At 32.3% G+C, this 21,817-nt stretch overlaps 1 protein-coding gene across 8 annotated transcripts in view; it reads left to right on the top strand.

Moving 5' to 3' along the window:
• LOC106880698 (zinc finger protein 629) overlaps positions 1–21,817 on the top strand; it is a 411,919-nt gene that overhangs the window by 284,085 nt on the left and 106,017 nt on the right. For 5 of the 8 annotated variants that reach the window (XM_052971293.1, XM_052971295.1, XM_052971292.1 and 2 more), the window contains one exon: positions 19,105–19,192. The exons of the other annotated variants lie outside the window; for them this stretch is intronic. In XM_052971293.1, coding sequence (XP_052827253.1) covers positions 19,139–19,192 — 54 coding nt within the window. In that variant the 5' untranslated portion in view covers positions 19,105–19,138. The remainder of the gene's footprint in view (positions 1–19,104; positions 19,193–21,817) is intronic. 8 annotated transcript variants of the gene reach the window in all.

Here is a 21,817-nt window from a genome sequence, read left to right as displayed (position 1 = left end):
ATATATATATATATATATATATATATATATATATATATATATATATATACAATGTATATGCATATACACATATACATGTGTAGGTATATATGTAGTATATAAATATCCATATATATATATATATTTTTATTTATTTATATATTTATATACATAGGTGCAGGAGTGGCTGTGTGGTAATTAACTTCGTTGCCAACCACATGGTTCCAGGTTCAGTCCCACTGCATGGCACCTTGGGCAAGTGTGTTTTACTATAGCCTCGGGCTGATCAAGGCCTTGTGAGTGGATTTGTTAGACGGAAACTGAAAGGAGCCTATCATATATGTATATATATGTCCAACCCATGCCAGCATGGAAGGCAGACGTTAAACAATGATGATGATAATGTGTGTGTGTATATGTTTGTGTGTCTGTGTTTGTCCCCCAACATCGCTTGACAACTGGTGCTGGTCTGCTTATGTCCCCGTAACTTAGCAGTTTGACAAAAAGATGTATGATAGAACAAGCACTAGGCTTACAAAGATTGAGTCCTGGGGTCAATTTGCTCAACTAAAGGCAGTGCCCTAGCATGGCTGCAGTCAAACGGCTGAAACTAATAAAAGAATAAAAGAATACATATGCATTTATATCTACATGTATGTGTATATGTAGATATATATATATAAGGCGGTGAGCTGGCAGAAATGTTAGCACACTGGGCGAAATGTTTAGCAGTATTTTGTCTGTCTTTACGTTCTGAGTTCAAATTCCACTGTGGTCGATTTTGCCATTCATCCTTTTAGGGTCGATAAACTAAGTAATAGATGCGTACTGGGGTCGATCTAATCGACTGGCCTCCTCCCCCAAAAATTTGGGCCTTGTACCTAGAGTAGAAAAGATTATTAGCAGCGGTGCATCAGCATGGCCGCAGCTCTGAGCTGAAACTATAGCAATATATATATATATATATATATATATATATATATATAGATAGATAGATAGATGTATATATCTATACACACACACACACACACACACACACACACACACATGCACATATATTTATATACATGTCTGTATACTTGGATATATATGTGCAAGTGTCATGCTTGCATGGAACACGGACGCTTAATGATGATGATATATACACACACACACACACACACACACACACACACATGCATTTACTGAAGTAGCTGTGATGGTGAGAAGTTTACTTCTAAGCTATGTGCCTTTGAGTATAGTCCCAGTGTGTTTCAGCTTCAGTGTCCCCTTCTACAGTATTGGGGCATCGAAAGTGTTGTGGATGTATATGTTAAATGTATTCAAAAAGAAACCGTTTGTGTCCATGTATATATATGTATAAAAGTCATAAAATGTGTCTCTATATACATATATGTGAATATGTGTGTGTGTGTGTGTGTGTGTGTGTTGTGGTAATACTTGCATTTGTTGAATTAAGATTGTTGTTTCATAATATATTCAGTGATGCAGAAAATGTTATTCCTCCTAATCTTTTTGTCACTCCTATTCATATTTAATATATTTGCACCCATACAGATATATGTCGCCGTGTATATATAATATATGTGTGTGTGTGTGCATTTGTATGTGTGTCTATGTACATCAGTGTGAGTATATCTTGTATGGCATTTTTGCGTCTTGTTCTTTGTATGAAATGTGGTGTTTTATATTTGTTATTTATTTTTTTTTATGACCACATAGGCACAGGAATAGCTGCATGGTAAGAAGCTCGCTTTCCAGCCATGTGGTTCTGGGTTCAGTCCCACTGTGTAACACCTTGGGCAAGTGTCTTTTACTGTAGCCATGGGCTGACCAAATTCTTGAGTGGATTTGGTAGGCAGAAACTGAAAGAAGCCTGTCGTATATAATCTGTGTGTGTGTGTTTGTCCATCCATCACCATTTGACAACCAGTGTCGGCAAAAGATACTGATAGAGTAAGTACCGGGCTTAAAAAATAAGTACTGGGGTCAACTCATGGCCGCAGTCTAATGACTGAAACAGGTGATGGATAAATGATCCAGGTGCTTTGTGTGCCATGTGGAAGAATTATCCCGTTCTTGAGAAATAGGTGTTAGTGCTAGGAATGTCATCTGGCTGTGAGACAACGGTCGAATAACATATATGTACAACCCATGCAAGCATGGTAATACAGTCTCAGCACCGTTGAGCAGAAATTTATGTGTATATATGTTATCTGTGTGTGTATAGATAAATACACACACGCATATACACACATACTCATAAATATATATACAAAACAATGTGAAATGATGATAACGATGATAATGAAGCTATGTGTATGTATGTATATACCTATGTCTATATTTATTTATGTATGTATGTATGTATCTATATCTATATATATATATATATATATATGCAATTACATGCATGTGTATATATGCATATATGTATGCATATGTGTATATGTATATATATTTATACATATAAATATATACATATACTTATGTACATATACAGCTGTATTTATACATTACATATACATAAATGCAAATACGTATATGTATTTTATATATATACATATACGTATATATATATATATATATATATATATATATATATATATATATATATATATATATATATATATATATATATATATATATATATATATATACATATATGTATCGTTTATATATATAGTGTATATATCTCTATATTTGAGCATCGGCATGCAATATATCCAACCACACCCACATATAATACATGTATTCTTACACACACACACACACACACAGCCTGTTATTTAGTGGGTGTATTCGTGTGTGTGTGTGTGCATGTATATTCATGTTTGTGTATGCAGTTGTGTGTGTATATGTATACCTATATGCACACACACAGACACACACACACACACACACACTAATCATGTTATCTGTTGAAAGGAACATTTTAAGGGCATTTGAAATAAAAAAAAAAGGAGAGAAAGTCAAAACATTAATAATATGTTTGATGTGAGTGAACCAAGATATTTTCCTTCATTGGAAGATTTTGTCTGCTACACACAGATTTAGCATCAACACTTGTCTTTGCACACTCATGCAATAACATGCTCACATGTTTGCACACACACACTAACACTGTGGCACATATGCACATACCAATAAATGTGTGTATATATATATATCGATGCATATTATGTATGGATGCATTGACTAGACTTTTATATTCACTCTCAGCAAGTTGTTGCTTTTCTACTGCAAAATAAATATAATTGTTAAATGATAACATGCTCTTAGATGAAAGTATCATTTTTAGCTGTGAGTGGTGGTGCTGTTGTTGTAGTACAAACTTTTTCTCTCTCCATCAAATTTTATTATTTTTCATTGGTCGATTTATAATTAGTTTGGATTTAAGTTTAGATACAAAAAAAAAATAAAAAATCACTGTATTATTGATTTTCCTTGTAGACAGTTATTTATTGTAATGGTTTAATTTCAAATCATTTGATGTTTACTTTTGGAAACTTTACCCTTCACCAGATAAAGAAAAATTCCCTGTATTTGTGAAGTGTTTATAGTGTCTTATGTGGTTAAATTTCTAAAATTGTGTCAAGAGGTAACCTACTTCAGTTTGTTCCACTTGTATTTGGTCCAGATATCAGTTTTACGGAATGAAGGTTGGCAGCATTGAAATGCATTGTCCCCTTTTAGGAAGTATATTTTTTTCTTTCTTTTTTTTTTTTCTATCAGTGTGAAATTAGTACTTTATCATGTGAATTAAGTGTAGGATTTTCAAGCTATACCTGTACATCTTGCTATAACTTGTTTATAGATCGGGACCTAAATCTTACCTTATCATATCACTCGTGAAAAAGAAAAAAAAAGGGGGGGGGAATGAAATGATCTTGACTGAACATGAATTGTTTACAGATACTTTTGAATTTATTTCCAGGTAGCTATTCGCTTAAGTACAACCCATTGCTAACTTTAAATATCTAGATTTATTTACTCTTGCTGTGAAGAAATTTGTTACGTTTTCTGTAATTTTCTCATATGCTGTGTGCATTGATATAGCTCGGTTATAATTTATTTTCTTTATCTAAGGAACCTATGAGGTTTACATTAAATTATATCTCCTATTTTCCTCCTGCTTATAGAAATCAGTGCAGGAGTTGCAAAAAGCAGTTTGGCTTTTAATGGTAGCTAACTGCCTCGAGCACCAGTTGCAGTATTAAGATGCATTCAAACCCAAGAACTAAAGTAAACTTGTATTTGTGAGGAAAGCTATTGTACTGATAGCACAACCCATTTTAAAAGGTGAAATTTGAAGATTGATGTCAATTTTCTGAAGGCTGTGGTCAAGCTCCTCTCTGAATACCCACCCACATATATACAGACATATTATCATACTTGCCTGGGTTGGACAAGTGGATTTAGGTAGGTTTTCTACAGCTGGATGCCCTTCCTGTTAATAACCCTCACCTGTTTCCCGGGGAGGGGAAATATTTCCCTGTGCTTGGACACACTTTCTTTGAACATTGGAAACAACTGACACTGCTTGTATGAGAGAGATATTCAACTACAACTGCCCCATGATGTCAAGACAACAGAAACACACACACATGTACGACAGGCTTCTTTCAGTTTCCATGCACCAAATCCACTCACAAGGCTCTGGTCAACCTGAGGCTCTGGTCAAAGACACTTGCTCAAGGTGCTGTGCAGTGGTAGCAGATTTCTTAACCACATAACACAGTCTGCACCTATATATATGTCTGTGTTTATTATACTGCATACATAGCTTTGTAAGAAGGCTTAGTGAATTAAAGATGCTTTGGATCTTCTTCTGATGTTTGGTGGCTGCTAAAGGGATTATTTTATTAAAAACCAATTGGATGTGTGATTTGTTAAGTTTACTTTGCAATATTAAATTTGTGTTAGAACATCTGCCCTAAATAGAGCACCTTCATTTTGGCATTATATGATGGATACTGAGAATGAATCTGTTGAAGGAAGACTTGAATTTACTAACTAAGCATCAGAGACTTTGTTATTGGTGTCATTTGGCTCGACTTGAGAACAATGAGATTTCAGGCTTAGATGTTTTATTGCAACCCTGTTCAACCCGAATCCTGTTTTGAAAAACATAAACCAAAATGAGCTTGATGATAATGAAAGAATGTACAGTGTATATACTAGAATTGTAATGCTCTCTCTCTCTCTCACACACACACATACACACACATATGTATAGGTACAGGCATGGCTTGCTTTCCAACCATGTGGTCTTGGGTTCAGTTCCACTATGCAGCACCATGGATTAGTGTCTTCTAGAGTCCAAGGTCAATGAAAGCCTTGTGTGTGGATTTCTTTGACAAAACTGAAAAAAGCCAGTTTATCTACACACACACACATGTATGTTTACGTGTGTGTACCCTTATCTTCACATCATGTGATGGTTGTGAATGAGTGCCATCATCATACTGGTGATATTCTTCATGGAAAAACTTGTCTGGCCACAGAAATGTGTTACCATGCTTGGAAACAGGTAAATGGTGGCAACGGGAAAGACATCCAGCCATAGAAAATCTGCCTCAACAAATTTCATCTGACTCATGGTAGGCTTGGAAAAGTGAACATTAAATGATGATGGTGATAATCTGTGCCTGTGTGTGTGATTTGACATATTAGATATGGCTATACAGAGCTACCCAACCCATGCCTGCATGAAAGAAATGGATGTTAGTCAAATGATTTGATTTTAGTACTTGTTTTTTTTTTTTGTTTTGTTTAAAGCCTGGTACTTATTCTATCAATCTGTTTTACTGAGCCGCTAAGTTACAGGCACATAAACCATTGATATATGATGGGCTTCTTTCAGTTTCTGTTTACCATATCCACTCACAAGACTTTGGCCAGCTGAAGACACTTGCCCAAGGTGCCATGCAATGGGACCAAACTGAGAACCAAGTGTTTGGGATACAAACATCTTCACCACATAGCCACACTTGTGCCTGTATAAAATAGTTTTCACAATAATTTCGGCTATTTTTTTCACTATGTTTTTATTGATATTTAGATTTAATTTTCAAAAATCAAATTAGTTTTTCAAAATCTTTTTTTTTCTTTTCTTTTTACCTTCCTTTTAAAATAAAGAACAACCATTTAATTGATTCAACCCCTCTCCATGTATAATATACACACTGTTGTCGTGCTATTTTTTTCTTTCTAACTCAGTTATTAAAAAATACCAATGTAATGTTTCCAATAGTAATTTGTTTATGTGGTATAATTATGTGAAATGATCTATTTCAAGTTCTCATAATTCTCAAATCTGGGTTATGAAAAGCTTGAAATCGGATAAAATTAACAGAGAAGAAAAATAATCATTAGAAGGTAGAAAGATAAATCACTTTTTTCCTTTTTTTTTTTTTTTTATGCATTGTTAACAATCTGCTTATCTGTACATATAGAAAGTACATGCTGGGTGTTTTGATTGCTTTTTGGGGGTTTTTTTACAGGTTTTTTTTTTTTGGTTTTTTTATTTCCCAGATTTTTGTTGCTTTCTTTACATTGGACTAGATAAAATATTCTTGATTAGGAAAAAAAAATAATGCTTTGTAAAAAGATTTTCCTTTCTCTCTTTTCTTTTTTTTTTTTATCGTATCTATGTGAAGTATTCAATGCTGACATACACAATATAAGATGAGATAACTTCCAAAGATTTTGTCTGTAGATAATGGTTCCAAAAGGAGATCAAAATTACATTGATTCCTTCTTTGTAAAACTCTATCAAATGTTAGTTGGTATTACTACCTCCACTAGTTTATCATGCTGGCAGATTTTTATCTTAGCTTTTAAAGTCTTCTTTCTGCGATGATCTGAAGATGTAATAAGGCTTCTGAAATGGAAAAAAAGTGAGAGGAAAAACTCTTGAATTGACACGGAATAAAAAGAGATTATTGTGCTAAAACAAATGATTCTCAAGGATAAAGAGTTTTACATTGTCAAATTAGCCTCATTAATACAAATGATAACCAATATTGAAAGGCTAGCAATTAATGAAACAAATGTATAAGCTGGGTTTCTTTTTCTAATTCTTAAAAAATTTTTTGAAAGCCAAATAGCTGGTGAATTAGTGAGAGTAAGACTCAAGTAATTCTCATTCAACTAGTTTTTTTTCATCACATAACACACACGTGTGTGTGCATGTGTTTGTCTTTGAAAACTACCATGTATCAAGATTTTTATGTTTTATTTTTCTCAATCGACCTCCTGCAGATAGTAACACATTTTCTGAAATGAATAAGAGTCAAATTCTTTAAAAGCATAGCCTACTCAGTTTGGGCAGTCACTCGGCATTGCCACTCAGTTCTATTTAATGGCCATGCCGCAGGATAGCAAAAGCCTTTGGGCTGGAACACATAAGGGAATAAAGGAACCTTTTACTTTTTTGTTTCTCTCTCTCTCTCTCTCTCTCTCTCTTTCTACTGCTCCCCACTTATGGATACTGTCTAGAAGTTTCCCTAACAGAAATAAAGAAGATATGTTTTTACCCACTTTTACCAAACACACACACATGTGTGCATGCACAAATTGAATACTGAGTAATGTGTTTGATACTTCATATTGGCCAGATTAAAATTAGATGTTATTGATTTTCTTGATATGATATTTTGTAAATTTGCACTTCTCAAGAGTTTCACAAATCTATATTGTGGCCTGCAAGATCTAAGTCTACAGACCAATAAATATTGAGAGCATTTATTCACTCACTTGTTTCGGTTTTTTTCTTAATGACAGAACCTTCTTATTCTCATTGGGGTTTGGGAATATTTTCTTTCTGTGCTGTGAATTTTAACTATGAAATAACATTAAACAAATGTTGTCTTTTCCTTGATTTCTTTCAGTTTATTTTTTAAAAGATTTCTAATAAACTATTTAGAATTATAATGTTTTTGAATTCTAACCTCTTTCATTGGTAGTTACAGTAAGAACCTTTGTTTTTTCAAAATACTAAAAATATCTGTATATTTCCCTTTATATAGATATTATTGCCATGGATTTAGCCATACAAACACACACACATACACTCATATTTTTTATGTTTGCCCTTTTTTCTACTGTTGTTGCTTGCAAGTTGTCGTTCAGAGAGGAAACCTGTGATAAGAAACATTCCAGATATGACCATCTCACCTTTTATTCAGAGATACTGTATCCCAGACTACATTATCCAATGTATTCTTTGTTCACAAGATGCTTGATTGTAATTTGAAAGAGATTTGACTGCTGTTTACAGCTGATCAAGTGATTAATATAAATGCTCTCCTTTTTGTTCAACAATATGTTTGAATTTCTATGATGTAAATTGTGTTAAACATAATTCTGGGTTAAAATTTCCTATCACCCACTTTCCATCTTAATCTTAAACCTAAGGATAAATGTTCCGGTCACCTCTATTCCTTCTTAATCTTAAACCTTAGGATCACTTGAATGTGATCAGAAGCTACTATTTATGAGTTGGAGCAGGATACTTGAATATTATCCCATGAATATTAGCATAAAATGGCTGCAAGCATGAATCCAGTTTTGGGCTCATCCTCAGTTTGTCAAATGCTTCTAGCTTACATCAAATTTCCACTATATCAAAATAGATTTCTTTTCTAGTCTCATGTAGCTTGTATGTTATAATAATTAAATCATGTTATGTTACTTCTCATGTTAATGAAAGAAGAGTCTACTGAAGAATAGAGCATTTAGAAGCATCATTTTAATTAAGGAAAATTATCTATTCATCTTGAGTTTGTCAATTACAATTGGCCACCATCTGTCAGCACTTTTTCTCTATCCATACTGCACGTTTAAATACATTGAGAGATTCAGTTGGTTTCTCTCTTTATATCTTGGCTCATTTCGAAATTTCATGAAGCTCTACACATTCCTGATACAACCTCTCCCCCCCCCCCTCTCTCTCTCTGCTAATAAATAATGAATAATTTCTAATGGAATATGATTACATATCAATAGATTACTGTGTATCACTTGAATAATGAGAGCATTTATTGACACAAACAAACTATTCTTCGCTTTACAATAATTGGTTAACATTTTCTGTAAGACAGCAGTATACACCCAACTCTAACTTTGCATTGTTCAGTAGCTCTTATTGCTTTCCTTTTTATATATTCAAATGACACTGCTCCAAGTAAACGGCAACTTCTCTAAATCTGGCACTAAAAGAGAATGACTCTCCCCAGACAACAAAATATTCTTCAACACACGAACTCATATAAAGAATCTTGGAAACCAAATCCAAAATCGAAGCATATATATATATATATATATATATATAGTTCACCATAATTTGGTGAATTATCAACTTTGACACTTTGGTTGCAACAAATGTTATTCTCCCTGGACTTCATGTAGCAAAATTAGCTTCCACCTTTATATCCTGAGCCCAAGGCATGGTGCTGAATAATTTTGTTATTACTTATCTAGCAACAGGTTTACAGTGCTGGTCTCACCTGGCAACGAATGCTCTGTAGCCACTCACTTTTTACTTCTTTTTGTAATATATTTTGTATATTTATATTCATACAGACAGTTCCACTCAGCACTTTGACCAATTTTCTTCAGTTCATGTACAAAATACAGATGAAAGCAACACGCTATATTAAACTGCACTTTTACTGATCAACTGCAGACTGTACAATTGAAAAAATTGTCTGTGTTCTAAACAGTCACTCTTATTACTCTAATGAACTTTTCATCTTTGTCTCATTAAGCCACCATTTATGTTCAATGCACTTACTATGTGATTGTCCCTACTGACACAGCTAGTCATGTGCTATAGTTATAAACTCTATGAACAATCTATTATACAGCTGTCATCTAAACAGACTGCTCATAGCTTTCTTTCTTTTCCTCTCATCTCCTCCTCCACGAAAGCAATAATACTGCTCAGAATTATTTGTCTGATTCAGGATCAAATATTATTGGAAAATTATTTTACTTTTAATATGTCTTAACTAAGCAATATATAAGATATAATAACTGCTGTCGTTTGAATAACAAACTTTCCTGAATATTTTTTTTATAGCCTGCCTACTTTATTAGATTTTTTTATGATATTCTCAAAAGTTATTTCTATACATATGTCTGCTTCAATATATTCAAAATACTAGGTGACGACACCCCCACACATACATGCACATACACATATAGATCTATATATATTGCACATATTTATGTATGTAGTACATAAATATGGCCACTACAGTTTTAGTTAGTCGGAGATATTGAATCACTTGGGAGTTCATGGCAATTCAACAGATAGTTGGTATGTGATGTCAACAACTGCCATATGTTGTGTGACTCAATGAATAACTGTCTTCAATTCCACAGAGACTGATAAAGTGGTTAGTAACTAAAACTGTTAGATTTCTCTTGATGTGTCAAGTAAATATTCCAAAATTTTCCTATGTCCTGATATTTTTGAGGGGCATTTTTTCGTACATGTAATACTCACACATACACCTATGGAATTTTTTAATGTGTTTGTAAGGCTCTAATGAAGTGACACCTGTTAGAATACACTGCCATATCATCAATATTATCTTCTATCTTTATCAACTATATTACTATTAATTCAGCTTTCACATACCTGTCATTCACCACTGACATTCTCTTTCCTCTCTCTCTAAGTGTCTTCCATTAGTATAATCATTAAATTTTGAAGAATGTAATTAATATTTCATCATATAGCTATATATATCTAAAGCATAATTGTTGATCCCTCCTAGGTTTTCTATAGCTTTCCATCTGGATTTTTATTTACAAATTCTTCTCAGGCAAGACATGGCTGCTGATGAAGTTCATAATATGCCTGCTTTAGGCAGCCTAAGAAATATTTATACCTGAAAACTTTCTTTTCTTTTTTGATGACCACAATTTATTAGAAGTGTAACTTTGATAGAGAGCTGTTTGTGACTTGACCCTGCTACAAACAATATATTTGATGTAGGCATTAACTCTTTTGATACCAACCAACCAGAGGCTGTCCTTGATTCTATCGTGCAAAATTCCTGTTTTGAAGTGACCTAAATTTAAACCTTTCATCAAAATATCAAGTTAATTTATGTACCAAGCACCTGCTTAATAATGACAGATGTCTTTCTAAATTCTTTATTATTTTCAAAATCAGTTGAAACAAATGCGGTGTCTTTCAACAGAAATATGGTAACAAAAAGTTATTCTCTGTTTTGGGGAATGAAAAAAAGGTTTGCTGACAACCTCTCCCAAAGGTACTGGCAATATTTGTGATGCAGTTTTATATATTGAATATTGAAATGAGTCTGTAGACTGAATTTGTCAAGAAATTATCATTGATCCACAGCATTAATCTCTTACTGGAGAACTCACAGGAACATGAAATGTTTACCTGTTAAAAGGTATCTAGGCAGCTGTCTACTATTCACAGTTTCAAAGCCTATAATGGAATATTAGTAAGTTAACTAATAAAATCAGCAGGTGTCAAGAATTGCTTGACTCTTAGAAGTTGATCTAATTTCAATATTACCATCTCACTCAGCTGAACAGTTTTACACCATATAATGGTTGGGGTATTGTCTACTGTTAATGTTTTCTTAAGAATATTTCAGTTTATGATTAGGGCAACCAAAATATTGAAGAGGGTTATTTTTCTGTATATTTTGTATGGAGTTCTGTACATCACTTTCTTATACTTATGTTTATATTGACTTTATATATGGAGGAAAGGGGAGTAGAATAGGAAATAACCTCACTCAATGCAAGGTTAAATACAGCAAAATTTTGCTTATAACTGTTGATATGAAGTAATCAGAAATAAAATTGACATTGGTAGCAAAAGAATGCTGTATTTTAGTTTTCTTGCCTACATAGAAACTTGTACTATAAATAGATACTATGTTCATAGTCAAAGTATATCTCACAAAATTACACACAAAACATGAGATAGAAGAAAAAAAAAACTTGCCTGGTCCCTGAGTGTTTGGTATTCAAAACTTAAAAGTTTAAAGACTGATTAAGAGAGAGAAAAAAACAAAAAAAAACTTTGAATGCATAATAAAAAATGTTAGAAAGGATCTTTAAAAAAATATCCATGCTTAAACTATAAATACTTTGTTTTTCAATGACAACACAACAATGTGTGCATCACTATACAAATTGAACAGTAAATTTTGAGTATAAACTTATTTAAACGGAATTGATTTTCATGAGAATTTTGTAAAAACGTGATTGTGTGATTTCCACAATGTTGATTTTACAGCAGGTGCACTTTTAAAGCCTATGCCATTAAAGTTTAAAGGTCAATTTTGAATTTACTTTTTGTTTTGATTATTAGATATGGGGATTTGTTTACTGTATTTTATACAGCAATTACAATAAATCTCACTAAACTCTTTTTTCCATACATCAGTGCATATTGTACACAGAAAAATTTTTTTTTTGTCTGGGATTTTATTATGATAAAACCAGAAGAATAAATAGTAATGGTGATAAATAAATATGGTACATTAAAATAAGTTGTTTTCATTCTTAAATATCATTTTGCTTATGTGGATGGTTTTATATATCATTTTTCTTAGTTAATTCTGCATACCCACAATCAAAAGGCTGAAAATGGCAAAAAATAATATTTTACTTTTTTCTTTTCCAAATTTTATCCCTAAAATTAAAAGCATTAAAATCAGAAGCATGCTAAAACTTAGAGTGTTATATACATTTTCTTCATTTTTATATTCTTCATTCTACTGTATTTTACAAAACTAGCAAGCTTGCTGATACAACTTTGATTGGTATTATTGTATTAATTCATTTTAATTGATATATAATTTTCTGAGATATACATTGCTTGAGTTTGTCTTTAATCTTGAGACCTATGTAAATCTTTTAAAATTTCTCATACACACTTCCCTGCTTTTCACAAGCAATGTTCTCAAATATAAACTAGTATACAGTATTTGTTTTCACAGCACTATATCTTTAAACTTCTCTCAGCTCTTATAAATGTTGATCTTTACTCAGTTCATTCAAATTTAGTGATATATAGCAGTTTTGTAGGCTCTGTACACTCCTTAAAGTGATTAAGTTGTGAATTCTACTCAGCTACATTGAAAAGGAATATAACTTCCAGAAAATGAAACACATAATATAATGCTGCTGCTATTGACAGTAGAGGACTGAGTTATAACTTTGTAAGATAAGTAGCTACAGTGACTTTTGAGCGAGAGATGGAATAAACCATGGACATAATTTTACTTCCAATTCAAGAAGCTCCCATTTCATATTTGGGTTTCCTTTATCAAGTATATTAAGAAACATTAAGACTAGTCTCTTAAAAGTAGTCTGTTCATGTGTGTGTGATCATTGGTTTGACAGGAGGTGGCCAGGCAGAAGACTGCACCATATTTCTGTGTCTGTTTTGGCATGGCTTGTACTGGTGCCACATAAAAAGCACTCAGCCCACTCTCTGGGGTGGTTGGTGTTATGAAGGGCATCCAGCCATAAAAACTATGCTACACACACACACACACACACATAGTGCACTGAATTCTAAAGTAGACATCAAGAATAACCTGCACATATTAACCCTTTGACATAGGATTAAGTGAGCTTATTGTTTAAATATTGTTTAAGGTGAAGAACTGTAATCAAAGCTATTTCCCTTCATTTGTAATATATATTCAGACGAACCTTGCCTTTAACCTCTAACCTCTTACTGCATGGCACTTTGGGCAAGTAAGTGCCTTCTATTTTAACTTTGGGCTGACAAATACTTTGAGAATGAAATTGGCAGAGAGAAGCCTGTTGTTTGTGTGTGTGAATATTTTTGTTTGTCTTCTGCATGGACAACTGTGTTTTGTTTATTTTTTGTATAAGCACGAATTCCATTTTCAATAAAGAAGAAAAAGCCAATTGCTAATCTGATGCCAATTGGTCTAAAACGCCTGTTTCTCCAAATTGCTCAGCAACATGGATGTGTCAAGATTAGAAGAATAAAGATACTTATAAACTTGGTAAGATTTGATACCAGGAAGGGCATTTGGCTGTAAAATTGAACATTCATAATCCTTGGTCTAACATGAACAAGAGAAAAGAAAAAAAGACATGTAAAATTGAGGTTGATGTCATTGCACATATCTGAATGCTAAAGGGTTAAAAAAAAAACTGAATCCTGAAGAAGATAATTTCTAGCAAATGGAGGGTGACTAAAATAATGATTCTAACCCCAAGGCAGCTATGTTTGAGCTCATCAAATGCATTCCATCCATGACTGTCTCATCTCTTATTCAAATATTCAGGACCATATTATGTAATGTGTCATTGTTTCTTTAAGACAGAGTATGATTGGAAAGAGATGTGACTGTTATTTCTAGAATAAGTGCTGAAATATTTTATGGTCACAGATGCAATAAGCTTAAATTATTTATAAATCTGATAGTATTGCCTATTTGCTGCTTGTTGGAAATAAACATAACTGCAATTTGAAACTAAAACTTTATACTGTGAATGTTCTAACAGTATATGACATGTTAAATAAAGCTGGATATTTATTTACTAAGAAACTTCTGAAAAAGCAACTGTTTAAAAGGGAAGAAAAAGTTATTTTTCTTCTTTTGTTTTATGGTTATTGATACAAAATGTTTTTACTTTCTAACTTCATTAGTTTTTTAGAGACCAGCATGGACATTTGAGCAATCACTTTCAAACAAACCAGACCTCCAGCACACACACACATCCATATTCATATCCAATATACATGCATTCACTATATATTTGAAGATGTGAATGAACAATAATAATGTTATTGTATATGTTTCATCAATATATATGTATCCAGCTATGAAACCTTATGATTTGGTTGGTGAATGTGAGGTATAGTGGTACTATTGCACAAAGTTTCTGAGAGCAGTAACATAGGACTAGAAGTTACTGTAAAATAGTACGAATAGTAACTCCAAGGAAGATAGAACCACAACATATACTTGTGGCATTTGCAGAACAGTAACAAAGAAATGATACATACATTGACATTGTTTAACAATATATATATCCAATGGAATACATTTCTAAATTCTTATTTTATGAGAATATTATTGGATTTATATATTAACTATTGAATTACTTATTTTAAATTCCTAACTGAGAGCAAACTAGTTAATGTTTGGAGTAATCCCTTACTATTTACAAATATATATACACACGTGTGCACACACACACACATATGAGATTACTGTGGAATGCAGCATCATTTATGCTTATGGGAATCAGTCAACTGGTGTCATGTGAAAGAAGATATTGGGATTCTCACCATAGTTGATGCTTTGAAAGTAGAAAAAATAATAAAAATGTCTCTATATACTCAATATAAAAAATAAAAAAATAAAATGTTGGTTCCAATAATGATATTCAGAAAGATAAGTCGGGCTCAGAATAACCATTTAATAAATGAAAAAAAGAGGTAAAGAAAAATGTGTTTTAAATGTAATCTTGTAGTGAGCTTATTTGTAAATATTCAAAAATTGATTGATAAACTCATTGATTCTTTCATCTATTGTCACTTCAGAAGACTAAGTTGCTACTCATTTGCAGCTGTATAACCATGGATAAATATTTTATCTAAAACTAGATCATATTATGAAATGGATTCTTAGCCCATATGAAAATTGAATATTATACATGAGAGTAGATTAAGTGTATGTAGTGCTCTTAGCAAAATGTTACATTTTTATTTCATTTTAATTGGAAAAAAGATTAAATATAGGAAGATAGAAACTAGTCTTCTACTATACCTACAAGCCATTATCAAGACATTTGGTATATTTTATTTATCATCTTTTTGTTTTTGTTTTGTTTTGTCTAAAAAGTTTATCTATTTATATTTTGCCTATATAGATTTAGAAATTTCATCTGAGTTTGTGTTAACGCTAGAGATGATATTTGGTTTATCTAGTGGACAATGCTGACTCTGATTATAAAGATCATAATTGGTAAAGAAATTGCAGTGTTCTTAAAGGAATTTTGAGATGATCTAATGACAACAAATTAAAATATTATTTGATAATTATCTTAACTATTACTACAGAGCTCCATTATTAGTGGATGGATGAAGAATGCATAGCTTTTTTAAAAAACAAAAAAAAAAGAACACAGTCATCTCTTTTTTTCCATAAATAACTGTTCATTTAGTTATATAGCTAGATAGCATATATATATATATATATATATATATATAAGATCAATATCACTAAAATTAGAAAAGGCTGTTGCTGGGGCAAAAATAATTCACTTGCTATATTTGACTGGCACTGCTCCATAAGAATACCATTTGTTTTGATATTTACAAAACTACTTAGAGTTACTTTTGAATATGTATTTCATTGATTAAAAAGATATTAGACATTCTTGGTAGATATTTCAATATGTATGGGACTGGGGTGAAGTATGGAGAAAAATATTCATTGAACGACCTTGAAAAAGCAATTTACAAGTAAGCATACTTTATATTTGAACTGAAATTATTATAATATTCCGAATACAACTTCTTTGCATTGTAAATTATATTAATGGTATTTTTTATCATTATTATTTTTATTTTTAGGCGAGCTGCAATAGCTGAGGGATTTAGTGATTCCTTTGCTACTACTGACATTACTATTATGTGTCCATTTAGTTCTTAGTTGGTGCTGCAAGGCGTATAATTAATTCACTGCTGCAGGGCAGAATCAGCACTTCTTTTTAGCTTGCTGTACTCAACTGAGTTAATTACCACCCACAGGAAAAGCTACCTGCAATAGACAGCCTTCTGGTTCTCTTTTATCAGCTATCAGTTCTTGTAATTTCTGAAAATGAACAGTCATTTATTATTTTATTTTCGGTGTCTACTAAACCTTAGCAAACAAAGCCTATTATAAGTAAGCATACAAAGAATAAATCAGTCTTAAACTTGAAAATGGTTTTAGCTTGTTTTTGTTTGTTTACCAATTCTGATGATTTTAGAATTTAATCTAATTAGATTTAGAAATATTTCAAAATAATCCCTTATGTGTGTTAAAAATGTCTAAACAGTTAGATAAAAAAAAAATCAAGCTCTTAGATTAATATTAAAACATAAAGAGACAATTTATGATATTTATAACATCGATTGTTGTTACTAACATACATAAAGATATAATCTGTTCTAGTTTTGCATTATACACTATTTAAATGTGAGCTTAAATGATATTTATGAAAATATATAGTGCAAGTTTTCTTTTATCTGTTGTATCTAAATTCCTTTGGGTTAATTTAGATCTGCATAATTTCCTCCTGTTTATTTTTTAAATCAATTTTTGTAACTGATTCCACACATTAATCTATTCTGCTCTGATTTCTTTATATTTTCTCCTTATTTGCAATAAATTATTGCCAATTTAATTAAAATAGATTTCAAACATAATTTTAAATAAATAATGAAAAATATGGAAATGCGTTCAGATATTTTTGTTTTGTGTAAAGTACCTATCAACTTTTGGAAGTTAGGTAGCATTTTATTCAAGTTTATCTTTTAATTTAATTCAACTAAATATAGAATGATGGGGGGGGGGGATAAAGAAAACAAAAATTTGATGTAATCAAGCAAAGTGAATAATTCAATTAAACAATTTATTGCCTTAGATTGTAACTAATTAGGTGGGTTTTAAAATAGTTATTGAGTATATTCATACTGAGTAACAGAGAATAATTATTTCAGTTTTCAGCAAGGGAATTGTAGATTAGTCAAGAGAGACAGATAGAATGAGAGGGAGAAATGAACCCTATATAACATGCAAAATGTTAGTTCATCTTACTACAAGCTGTAAGAATCAATCAAGCGTGATGCCAGTAGTAGTGAGTTCCACAACTCCCTAAGTTTCTGAAGTGTAACTGAAGCTTTATCTTCATGTAGTATACTCAGGGCAAGCCAGTATGGCAGAGTATATACCAATACACTCTATCAGAGTGTAGTTCTTGCATGAAGTACATGATGAATCCATTAATTTTACAGTGCTCTCATTACTTCCAACAATAAGCTTTACATTATGTTGAGAATTCTTTAAAACATGCTATTAATTCTATTAGCTGTATATTTCCTACTCTTAAGTGTGTGAAAACTAACTAGCCCTTCTCCATATGAGACTTGCCTATTGCAGATGAACTGGTACCTGTTTAACTAAACTAAGATATATGGCTATGTCTAACAACACAAACCCTTCAATGCAATGCAGACAGTCTAAAAGTATTTCTGATACAAGCTCTCATCAATGCTGAATCTATATAACTGTTTGAGATTATTGAGCAAATTGTTATTGTGAAACATATAAACATCTGAAACAAGTTGTTATTGCTAATAAAGTTACATTTTGGACTGTTGGCATCAGTTTTAGAAATGAGTGAGTATTTCAAAATTTACATACATACTCTACAATTTTGCTATTCCAAGGAATAAAAATACTGAGTATTAGTGATTGCAAATCAAAGCAAAAGATCTGTATGTTTAATTTTCTTTCTTATTTTTGGTAATATTTTGAATATTTGGGAGTAGGAGCTGGCTGCTTTCTACTTAATTTAATTGGTTTTATTTTATTTTTTGTATATTTAAAAAACAGTCTTTCTCTAGTACTCTAAACTGTATTAGAATACCACCTTTCAATTAATGCTTAATCATGTAATGTAGCTAGAATTCATTAGATGATGATGATCATCATCATCATCATCTTTGATGTTTTGAACTTTTCTTTTTTGTTTTTTTTATTTCTGTGAGTAGTGGTGTGACCATTACAATTGTACTCGTGACCTTCTTTCTCTCAGCCTATCTATCATTTATCTATCACATGTTTGATATTGATTTTATAAGTATTCCATTTTTAAATTTCCTCAGTACACAAATTCTCTCCCATGAATAAATGTAATTATCACTTGAAGAATTTTGTTAAAATGCACTATTTAAATAACTCATTTTTCCCCCTTGACAAATACTGGTGATTTCATATTAATTAATAATTAGTTCAGTAGACTTAATAATATACGTAATATCTTACTTTAATTTTTTTTTTTTTTTTCCATTTTCTTTAGGTAAGTCGTGAACTTTTCAAGATTCATAGCTTAAATGGATTACGTAACTTCTCAAAATGTTTTGTTTTGGAGATCATGCCTTGTGAAGGTAAGGAGGTCCTTTCTGCCTCGGTCAAACATTCAATACTGTCTCACATTTACAATATTACGTACACTATCTTCTAGATTATCTTAACATAGTTATATGCTTTATATATGTTAATGACTTTTGAAATTATTAATAAAAATTAGAAAAGAAAATTCCTTGTTTTGTGTTTTTGCAGTCATGAAAATCTTGGTGACTGACAGGCTCACACCTGATATTAAAATAAGAAGCTTTTCAAATCAAAAATAGCATTATAAATATAAAACTTCTACTTGTTTTGTGCTAGAATACATATGTGCTCTATTTTTACTATTTCTCAGCCATCAATGCAAACAATGTGAATATGTTATTTCCATATACTTTCTCTATGTTTCTTATAAAAGCCATCGTTTTGTGTAACTTTGAGAAAGTGTGTGAATCGTAAGATGATCACCATAAAAGTTGAAGTGCTGGTGACAAAAAATAAAAGAAGAAAGAAAGAAAGCTGAGTAGTAGTTTTATTATGAAAAACATATTAGGCGGAGTGGTATGGTGGCAGGGTGGGGTAAGGGGCACCAAGTCAGATATTAGAAAACTCTTCGTTTAGTGAATGCAATCAGAAAGTCAGGCATAGTTTTATACACTGGAAAAGTTACAGTAAACAAAGCTATGAGGAAGATGAAAATGGTAAAGCCATTGGCAGGGCCATTAACTGGCATTGTCAAGTTGGACCAAAAAAGAAAATAGAAAAACAATACCTTCAGGGTAGGTAAACTTGGAGCTGATCATTGAAGCAAGTAATTCATAAGGGTGTTATCCCCAATGCCTGACAAGTTGCTTTCATTATAAATCTATAATAGTAAAACTTATACTCTAGAGCAGTGGTTCTCAACTGGAATCCATATGGCGCCTCCCTGAGGGCCCATATAAGATTTTTGGAAGTCTATGCAACAAAATAGTAAATTGTGGATCCACAGTAGTTTTTTGAGGGCCCCTGAAAAAGTTTTGCTTTAAATATATGTATTGGTATGTGTTGCAAGAAACAGATCCCTTTCTCTAATATTTTACATAGTTTAACCTACACAAGTTAATGTGCGAAAAGCAAAATAGGAATTTTGGAAGAAGTATCTATAAAACAACTTTTTAAACATTGAATGGTTATGTGTGTGTGTGTGTGTGTATATATATATATATATATATATATATATATATATATATATATATATATATATATATATATATATATATATATATATATACATACACACACACACACACACACACGAACACATGCACCCCACTGCCCTTTCTACTCTGTCCTCTCTCTTTCTCACTAGCCCTTTATATTTCTCCTCTTCTTTTCCCTGTCCACTTACATACTTCCCCTCCCAAAAGTGTCTGTTTTGTTACTCTCTCCCCTATCATCCTCTCATAACAATGAAGCTGTTATTTTCATCTTATTTCACCTGCCATCTCTTCACCTAAATCATTGCTCTCTCTCTCTCACTCTCTCTCTCTCTCTCTCTCTCTCTCTCTCCCCCTCCTATTCTCCTTTAAGTTGTGTTGGTTCTTTAGTCTTGCCTAGTTCCAAGATGATCAATTTAGTGTCAGTGTCCCACGAATAAGTGCGCATCCAGTACACTAAAATATTTGGTGTTGGAACAGGCATCCAGCCATTGAAACGATCATTTAAACTATATACAACACTGTGAAGCATGACATTGAAATGTCCAATCCATGTCAGCATAGAAGGTGGACATAAAATGATGGTTGAGCCACCACCACACACACACACACATACACACACACACACACACACACACACTGGTTATTTTACTTTTATTCTTCTGTCCAAAATGCATTTCGTAAATCCTGATGGATCTTCTTTCCTCCATTCACCCTTCATCAACTTGATTCCAACTCCTCTAACGCCTTCAGTAAATTTTAATGTTTTTTTTTTCTGATTCATTCCAACATGCACATTAGTTAGATAATTTAATAGACAACCTTCTTTATTAATGTTACTAAACCAAGAAGCCTTGTCTTCAGCTCAGTCAGTTTCATTATACACAGGGTTTTGTGAACTATATAATCACTTGCTAACTGTATAAACATTATGTATGTTAGTCAATATCTGTAGCTTCCTTTGCCAATAAGGGAGGGAAAAAAAGAAAAAAAAGTCCTACTACAGGCACAAGGCCTGAAATTTGCAGGGAACAAGCTAGTTGATTACATTAACCCTACTGCTCAACTGGTACTTATTTCATTGTCTGAAAAGATGACAGGCAAAGTTGACTTTGATGGAATTTGAACTCGGGATACAAAGTTGAAATAGATGCCACTAAGCATTTTGTCGGGTATACTCTTTTACTCATTTCAGTCATTTGACTGCAGCCATGTTGGAGCACCACCGCCTTTTAGTCGAGCTAATCGACCCCAGGACTTATGCACTCTAAGCCTAATACTTATTCTATCGTTCTCTTTAGTCGAACCGCTAAGTTACGGGGACGTAAACACACCAGCATCGGTTGTCAAGCGATGTTGGGGGGAGAAACACAGACACATAAACATATACATACACATACATACATATATATATAGGCTATAGTAGAAGACACTTGCCCATGGTACCACGCAGTGGGACTGAAC

Source organism: Octopus bimaculoides, chromosome 10 (genome assembly GCF_001194135.2).
Source record: "Octopus bimaculoides isolate UCB-OBI-ISO-001 chromosome 10, ASM119413v2, whole genome shotgun sequence".
Lineage (NCBI taxonomy): Eukaryota > Metazoa > Mollusca > Cephalopoda > Octopoda > Octopodidae > Octopus > Octopus bimaculoides.
This window is presented reverse-complemented; position numbering and strand designations above follow the sequence as displayed.